This window comes from Pteropus vampyrus, unplaced genomic scaffold, assembly GCF_000151845.1.
Source record: "Pteropus vampyrus isolate Shadow unplaced genomic scaffold, Pvam_2.0 Scaffold432, whole genome shotgun sequence".
Taxonomy (NCBI): domain Eukaryota; kingdom Metazoa; phylum Chordata; class Mammalia; order Chiroptera; family Pteropodidae; genus Pteropus; species Pteropus vampyrus.
Genome location: NW_011889213.1, coordinates 494450 through 503725, shown reverse-complemented (window position 1 = coordinate 503725; position 9276 = coordinate 494450). Strand labels below are relative to the sequence as shown.

The 9276-nt window shown below is 36.7% G+C and overlaps 1 protein-coding gene across 5 annotated transcripts in view; it reads left to right on the top strand.

Annotated features, from left to right (window-relative positions):
- Nucleotides 1–39: 39 nt before the first annotated feature.
- Nucleotides 40–9276, top strand: part of ATP6V0A1 (ATPase H+ transporting V0 subunit a1) — a 50893-nt gene continuing 41656 nt past the window's right edge. For 3 of the 5 annotated variants that reach the window (XM_011381208.2, XM_011381205.2, XM_023523913.1), the window contains exons 1-2: nucleotides 40–138; nucleotides 2057–2218. In XM_011381208.2, the coding sequence (XP_011379510.1) occupies nucleotides 2102–2218 (117 nt within the window). In that variant the 5' untranslated portion in view covers nucleotides 40–138; nucleotides 2057–2101. Of the gene's footprint in view, nucleotides 242–1277; nucleotides 1297–2056; nucleotides 2219–9276 lie in introns of those variants that run through there. The other 2 variants (XM_011381206.2, XM_023523912.1) reach the window with 2 other exon arrangements.

The window sequence follows — 9276 nt, the reverse complement described above, 5'->3', positions numbered from 1 at the left end:
GGGGGCGGCGGCCGGCGGCGGCGCGGGGGCGGGGCTTTGTGGACGCACGCACGTCGAGGCGCTGCTGCCCAGAGCTGGGGCGGCTGCGGACTCGGTCTGCGGCCGCGGCTTTTGCAGTGGCCTCCGCGGCGGCTGGAGGTGAGCAGGGGCTGTAGGTACATCGCGGCAGGGAGCGGTCTCCGATGCGCACAGGAAATCCTAATAGACCCTCGCTTGTCAAAGAAATTAGCAGGGATCTTAGGTATCTGAAAGGAAATGGGAGTTTCACCCCTCTTTGGGCACCCTTCCTGTGGGCAGAAGAACCGGAGGTTCACTCCCCTTTGGAGGCTCTGATCCCTTCGCTCATTTAAGGGGTAGACGGAGGAACTGAAGGTTATTGGGATGTTCGAAGAATTGGGGGGGCTTCTTAAAGGGGCTCCCAGTTTGAGGATTTCCCCCATTTAGTCCCTACTGTAGGAGGTAGGTGTGCCTGGGCTCAGAGAATTCCTGATTTCTCACAGAGTACACAGGAGATAAAGTAGATAAATTTGAATACCTTGTTAGGAGGTGAGGAGTGAATGACAGTAGTAAGATAGGGCGCTCTGGCGCTTTATTTGGACTCATCTTGTGCAGAATTACTGTTTCTTTATATTTTGTTTTGTGACATCCCGCCAGCCCCCGGAATCGCTTTGGCCCATTCGTTTTTCTCTTTGACTCCAGTGGGATAGATATATTCTAGGAAGGCTTTTAATCGTCAGAAAACAGAAGGAGAGAGGTAACTAATTGGAGGCTGTCAATATTGGCAGCCATGCCGATCGGGCATAATTTTATGTGTTTAGAAATTGTGGAATCCTTGTTGAGGAAGGGCGTGTGTTGGGGGGTGGTAACAGCCGTTTTGGATAATTCAAGTATAGACAATCATAAAGTCAAGCTATATATTCTCTTGAAAAATCCTTGCTTCTGTCTGAGTGTGTTGTTTTGCTGTCTTGAACATCAAATGCACAATGGTTTTCTCATTCAAATTTCTCAAAATGTCTCCTAGCCTTCCAGAAAGGTAACTGCCTTTGATGTCAGTTTCACCTATCATTACGGATGCTCTCATAATACTAAAAATAGTATACGTTTTGCTGAGTTTAGATACTGTACAGTCCGCGCCTTACAATAGCTGATTGAGAATGAATAATTGCAGTTTCAGGACCACTGATAGCGCCAATTGTCTTTCTTACCCGGCAGCGATAAGACAGCCCTAAAATGAAACCTTTATTGGCTCATGCATGAGAAGCTTTAACAGATGGAACAATGTAATTACTCTTGAAGGTAGGGATAAGAAACAAAAAGCTGCAGAGGTGAAAAGCTTAGTCTCTGGCTTGCTAAAACTGCTTTGTCATTATCAATGTATTCCTGTCATGCTTCACTTGAAATTGAGCTTAACATGGAAGCTGTTTTTTAGATAATGATTATGTGTTTAGATTCTTTCAGGAGAAAATGGTGCTTTCTGAGGAGTTTGGAAGGTTAAACCCTTTTAATTGTAGCTGTAGGGTAGTGCTAGGGCTTTGGCTGTTAGAAATGGGTAGTAGAGGATAGGAAACGAGTTGCAATGGAGACATCCTTTATTAAAGGTTGCAATAGAGACATCCTTTATTAAAGGGTAATCGAGGTCTCTTCTGTTTGTTTCCTGGCACAAGAGGGGGGAAAAAAGAGCAGTGTGAATGTCACTACCTCAGAATATTGTGTCCAGGGTATTAAAGAGCTGTTTGGGATTCCCAGTTCCTGTTTTTAATCTAGTTACATTCTTATGTAGTATTGAGATGTCCCAAAATATTGTCATTTGATCCTGATGTTGACTGCAAAGGAAGTGACTTTTCATCAGGCACTCTGCAGGGAGAGGATTCAGTAACAGCCTTTGCAATTTCTTTTTTCTATCTTTCTAAGCAGGATGTCAAAACAGTTGTTAAACACCTGTCAACATGAGGTGGAAGATATGAAATGCAAAACAAAAGGGACTTGCTGGGGTGTTGTTTGCTTTTAGCCCTCTTAGTAATTTCCAAGAACATGTAATTTTTTCTTTTTGCCTTAGGTTGGAGAGAAATCCAGGTACTTAGTTGACATACCTTCTGCCGCCATGGGGGAGCTATTCCGGAGTGAGGAGATGACGCTGGCCCAGCTTTTCCTACAGTCAGAAGCTGCTTATTGTTGCGTCAGTGAATTAGGAGAACTCGGAAAGGTTCAGTTTCGTGATGTAAGTAGTTGTGAGGCTGCTTCTTGATTACCACTGAACTGTATTTTTCTTGTCATGGCCAGTTGCCTTATGATGAATGTTTTGCTTTTTATTTACAAAAATAACATTACAGCATTGAAATGTGATATTGTTGGTACTCTTTTCTGAGTAGTCTTTCTAGAGGTGAGAATGTTGCGTGCAAATCCTTTCATGCTTCCCCTCTGAGAATAATCCTAAGCATTCTCAAGGTAATTGCTTGGGATGCAGGTGGAGGACACTAAACTAACATTTTCAAGGCTTGCACTTTGCTTTTGGGCTCCTTAACACCAATAGCAAGGTATTTTTTAAAAAATTATCATAGCCGTTCCATACAGTAGGACATATTTATTATAAAATCTGAAGCATCCAGTTACAGATATATAGTACATAATTAAGCATATACCGGATACCCATTATTCTGAAGCATTATGCCCGGCACTTAGAGAAGATATCAAAAGAAAATGGACAGTCTAAGCATAAAAAATATGCGCTGTGGGGCATAGAATCTAATCAGGAAGACACAATATATGCTTCTGAAAGGGGAGGGGAGTTAACAATTAATCTCAGAGCTCCATGTACCTCTCATTGATAGCATTCATTATAGTTGTGGTTTTACATTCATCAGTGTGAATAGTTGATTAAAGTCTATGATCTAAGCACCATAAAGACAGAGACATTCATTATTGTATCCTTAGTACTCACATACAAGATACTCAATCAGTATTTGTTGGAATGAATGGGTGGATGAAAGAGGAGTGGTCAGAAAGGTGTGGGATTCATTGATATTGGCTTCCTGAAATTGGCAAACTTTCCGGAGGTTCTCAGTCTGAACTGAAATTGCACAAATATAATCCAGTAATGTCATCTTACTCCTCATTCTCTTTGAACCTTTTTAAAAATATTTAATCAAATTCTTTTATTGCAATTTAGTTTTTTATCATTGTTGCTTTTGCGGAAGTGGACGACAGATTATTTATAAAACTTTTATCGCATATATTCATAAAATTTGATGTCAAATGTCCACACTTTTTTGTGCCTTATTTCTTGAACCTGCTTTTCTTTCTTTTTTTTTTTTTCATTTTTTTAACACTGCATAATTTTAAATTTATTGAAATTTGTCTTATGGTTTAGCACATGGTCTCTTTACTGTTAATGTGCACCTTTGTAAAGAACATGTATTCTTCTGTTGGTGGTAAAGTAATTTCATAAATGTAAATTAGGTTCAGTCACCTGTTAGTGTTGTTCAAGTCTTTTCTTTCCCACAGATTTTGGGTCTACTTCCCTCAATTTTAAGAGAATAGTGTCAAAATATTAAAATCATCGTAGATTCATCTCTTTTTCCTTCCAGTACTGTTGGGTGTTGCTTGATGTACTTTCATGGCCAACGTATAAGGAATTTGTTGTTCCCAGCTCAGTGTGTTCTCTTAGCATGTTAGCAGTATATTGAGTCATCATGAAGTCCATAATGGCTTTTGCTCTATGGGTCAGGGAACCAATGTGGAGATTGTTCCAGTGTTGAGTATATGTGGCCCATACATCCAGAATCAGGGAGAATGACTACAAATTGGATTTGTGGTCCCCCTGAGCTCCTGTAAGATAGACGTTCTGGAGGCTGCAGAGTGTAAGATTGAGGAACTAGTGTCGTCATGTTCTGGTGAAGGCTGTCTTCCTGGTGCATAGCCAGAGCCTTCTCGCTGTGTCTTCACATGAGGAAGAGCTCTGTGAACCTTTTTATACCATCTCTTCTAGAATGTTTGCCTACCTGACCCAGATTCCTTCTCTTACCTTTCTGAGAACTTGTTTTCTTCCACCAGCCTCTCCTTTCTCTTCTCCACCCCGTCCTTAGTGTCAGTGTTTTTCAAGCTCTCTTTTCTGCTCTCTCTGGATAAGCTTCTCCACACCCACATCTTCCTTTATCACGTGTGTGTGTGTGTGTGTGTGTGTGTGTGTGTGTGTGTGTGTGTGTGTGATTTCATCTGTTCTCAAATTTTCCATCTTTATTCAGTGAGTCCTAAATCTGTATCTCTGGCCCTGATCTCCTAAACACCTTCCCTGAATTTACTACTCTCTAAGATTGTTGTCGTCTCTGCTTCTCAAGCTAGTGTGTCTAAATACCCATATCTTCCCTTTTCACAGACTATTTCTTCATGCTGACATCTTAAACTTGAGCTAATGCATTGATATTTTTCTGGTTTCCTAGCCTGAAACCTAAATCAAACCTGTTACCCTTGATTTTCAATCCTTCATCTGGTCCTATGGTGTCTCCCTTCTATTCAGAGTTCTTAACTTTAACTTATGATGTATTTCAATAATACAAAAAATCATAGGGAATAATATAATGAATGCCTGTGTTTCTACTATCTACTTAAGAGATAAACATTCCACATATAATTGAATGCTCCTGCCTGTCCTTCCTCTCTGCCATTCATTTCTCTTCCTTGCCAGAGGTAATTTTCTACAGTGATTTTTGCTTTTATCATTTCCATACATTTTTATTTTTTACTTTCACTAAATATATATAGCTAAATAATAATATATAGTATAATTTTGTGTTTTAAAACTATATACATGGTATCATATTGTATGTATCCTTCAGTGGGTACTTTTTCAATTCAACATTTGTGGTATTTAACCATTCCTTTAAATTGCTTTATAGTTATTGTAAGAATATACAGTTTATCATTTTTATCTTCTGATGAACATTTAGGTTGATTGCAGTTCTTTGCTATTACAGTGTTGTAATGAAGATTCTTGTATATGTCTCCTGGTATACATGTATGATAGTTTCTCCGGGGCAGTGGTTCTCAAACTTTTTGGTCTAAGAACCTCTTTAACACTCTTTAAAAAAATTATTGAGGACCCCAAATGGCTTTTATGCAAGTTATAGCTATCGATATTTACTGCATTGAATATTAAAACTGAGAAATGTTTAAAATATATATTTATTAAATCATTTAAAAAATTTAATAAAAAGCCAACTACATGTTATAACATTTTTAATGAAACAAAAAAATAATAGTGAGAAGAGTGGTATTGCTTTGACATTTTTGGAAATCTTTTAGTGTCTGAATTAATAGAATATAGCTGGATTCTCATATTTGCCTCTGTAGTCAGTCTGCTTAACATATGTCATGAGCCTCTGGAAAACTTCACTGAACACTCATGAAAGAATGAAAATGAAAAAGCCAAACGATGTCTTAGTATTACTGTGAAAATGGACCTGCTGCTACTCCAGGGATTATAACTAGGAAAGGCATTGCTGAGTATCGTGTACATCTCTGACTGTTAGATGCTGTCAATGTGTACTTTACGGTGCATGTACCTGTTCACCCTCCCATCACTGGTTGAGAGTTCCTATATGCCACAATTGCGTCAACAACTCTGTGCTCAGTCTTAAAGAAATTTGCCGGTATAATGGGTATGAAGTGGTATCTTCTTGTTTTAATTTGCATTTTCCAGATTAGTACATTCAGTATCTTTTTATCTGTTTATTGGACATAATGGGTTTCATTTTCCATGAGTGTCTATCCATATCATCTGCCTATTTTGCTATTAGGTTTGCTTGTCTTTTGATTGTTGAGTTGCAGGATTTGTAAATGTTCTTCATGCATTCTGGAAGCTAATCTCTTTCTACTCCTTTACTGATAACTTCTTCCAGACTGTCTCCTATCTCTTTCTTTTGTTTATGGCACATTTTGGCATATATAAAGTTTATTTTTCTTTTTTGCTCATTAGTATTTTCCTTTCTAAATTTTTATTTTGAAAAATTTCAACTCTAAACACTCTTATGTAGTAGATTCACCGGTTGTTAACATTTTGCCACATTTGATATATTTTTTTTTACTGAACCATTAAAAAGTAAGCTCTTTCTTCCTTTCAAATCCTTGTCCTTTTCTTTATTTTTCTCATACACCATATACATTGGGACCTTCAGTAATATGTTGAAGAAGAACAGCAAGCTAAAACTGGTTAGGTTTGTGTTGACCTGTGTGTAACTAAAAACCCAAATGATAGGGGTGTACTTTTCTCATGTAACATGAAGCCAGCTCCACACTGTCATCAGTGTCTGAAGATCATTCTGTATCTCTTTGACTGTCCTTGAGCATTTGGCTTTTGTTCTTACAGATAACCACCACAGCTCCAGACATTTCGTCCAAGGAAGTAAAAGGAGGAAGGACTAATATCAGGAGAAAAAAAAAACTTTCCCAGAAATCCTCAGCATGCTTTTCTAATTTATTATTGGCCAGAATTATGGCATATACTACTAGCTGCAAGGGAATCTGGGAAATGTAGCTTTTCAACTGAGAAGTTACTGTCCTGAACAAAATTAGGATTTTTGTCACTAAGGAAATAGGGCAAAATGTTATGGACTGTATATGTCATATGGCATTCTTATCTTGCTCCTGACTTTAAAAGGAATCTTTTTTAATGTTTCACAATTTAAGTAAGATGTTTACTCTTACATCTGTTTATTACACAGAAAATTCTGTTTATTAGATTATGCAGATTCCTTTCAATTTCTCATTTTCTGAAGTTATTTTCACAAATGGTTGTGGAATTTTATTGAATGCCTTTTCTTCATCTATTGAGATGATTGTGTTTTTTCTCCTTAATCTATTAATTTGGTGAATTACATATCCAGATTTTTCCTACTATTTTTTAACAGCTTTACCAAGATATGATTCACATACTATACAATTTGTCCATTTTTAAAATGTACGCTTCAGTGACTTTTAGTATATTCCCAGAGTTATACAACCATAACCAAAATCAGTTTTAGAACATTTTTATTAATCCAGCAAGAAACCCTGTACCCATTAATAGTCACTCCCTATATCCTCCCAACTCCTCACGCCCCTCAACCCCTGACAGCCACTAATCTACTTTTGTATATGTGGATTTGCCTCTTCTAGACATTTCCTGTGAATGGAATCATAAAATATGTCTTTGATGACTGGCTTCTTTCACTTAGCATAATGTTTTCAAGGTTCATCTATGTCATAACTTTCCTTTTGCATCTTTTTTATATGAAAATATGCAACATATAAAAACAAGTGGTTCCAGTATAAGAAGGAACTGATACCTATCTTCTCTTACAAAAGATACCACTCTGGGTTTTAGAGAGACATGTTTCCTCCAACTTGTTCAAAGTCTTATTTTCCTCATCCATTCTTCTCTTTGACAGACTTCTTCTCTACTCTTCAATCCCTTACTTTCTAACACTATCGTGACAATTTACATTTTTTCAACAGATGCCATGTTGAGCGGTTCATATTATTATTGCAGGCATTTCTCTCAACAACCCTACTTTCAGAACCTGCTTTTGAGCAGTGGAGACTACCATTCTCATTTTACTGATTAGGAACCTGTGGCAAAGATGAAAATAACTACCCAAAGGACACAAAGCTTTGTACTGAGGATTGTCTGATTCCGCTGCCTATGTTCTTTTTAATCAAGATATACCAAAAAAGTTGCCCGTTACAGTGTACAATTCAGTGGTTTTTAGTCTATTCAAGGTTGTGCAACTATCACTAGAACATTTCATCACCCCCAAAAGAAACCCTATACCCATTAGCGGTCACTCTCCATCTTCCCCTCCCCTAGCCCTTGGCAGCCACTTAATCTATCTCTGTCTCTATGGATTTTCCTATTCTGGACATTATATAAATGGAATCATGCAATATGCAGTCTTTTATGACTGGCTTCTTTCACTTACCATATTGTTTTCAGGGTTCATCCATCTTGACTACATGTGTTAGTACTTCACTTTTTTTTTATGACTGAATAATATTGCATTTTATATATTTTATACACACATACACACCACCTTTTTATTCATTCATCAGTTGATGAACATATTTGGGTTATTTCCACTTTTTGGCTATTGTGAGTAATGCTGCTGTAAACATTTGTTACAGGTATTTGAATATTTATTTTCACTTCTTTTAGGTATTACCTAGGAGTGAATTGCTGGGTCACATGGTAATTCTATATTTAACTTTTTGAGGAACCTCCAGACAGTTTGTGCTGCTTTCCACAGCAACCATATCATTTTACATTCCCACCAGCAATGTATGAGGTTCCAATTTCTTCAATCTTCACCAGCATTTATTTTGCCCCCACCCCTCTTTTTTTAATTATAGCCATTCTAATGGGTATGAAGTGGTATCTCACAATGGTTTTGATTTGTATATCCCTCATGGCTAATGATGTGCAACATCCTTTCATATGCTTATTGGCCATTTGTGCAGATGTTTTAAAAATGTAAAATTATGCTTGCAAGCCTGGGATAAGCTCAACTTGGTCTTTATAAGGTATATTTCAAAAGAATTTTAGGGTTCAGTTTCCTAATATGTTATTAAGATTTTTTATTTATATTTATAAGTGATGTTGGTCTATAATTTTCCTTTCTCAAACTATTCTTATTTTAGTGTCAAGGTTATACTGGCCAGTCTCCTACTAGTTGAGGAGTGTTCGTCCATTTTCTTCCTCTTTGGAATGATTTTTCTAAGATTTGGGCTTATCTAGTCTTTGTATGATTAGTAGAATCTATCTTTAAATCTTGTAGGCCTGGTGTTTTTAGATTATAGGTTTATTCTGTTTTGTTTTTTAAGTTAGTTTTAGTAAGTTATATTTTTCTAGAAAATTGCGCATTTGCAATCCAAACTTTCTGAGAAGTTATTGGCATAAAGTTTATTTTAGTATTTTAAAAAATCTTTTCTATCTGTAGTTGCTTTTTTAATTCTGTTTATTTAGGCCTTCTCTAAGTCTTATAAACATTTTGGCTATTTTATCTTTTCAAATAACTAACTGTTAAGAAAAATAATAATAAAATGCTAAGGAAAAAATAACCAGCTTTTGATCTGGAGTATCTTCTCGAGGACTTTATTTTGTTATGAGACTTTCATTCATTTTTGTTCTTTGGTGTTTTCTACTTCCTATTATCTTTTTCTAACTTCTAGAATTTGAACATTTAGCACATTAATTTTTAGTCTTTTTTTATTACATGCATTTAAGGCTATAAATTTCCCTTTAAATAA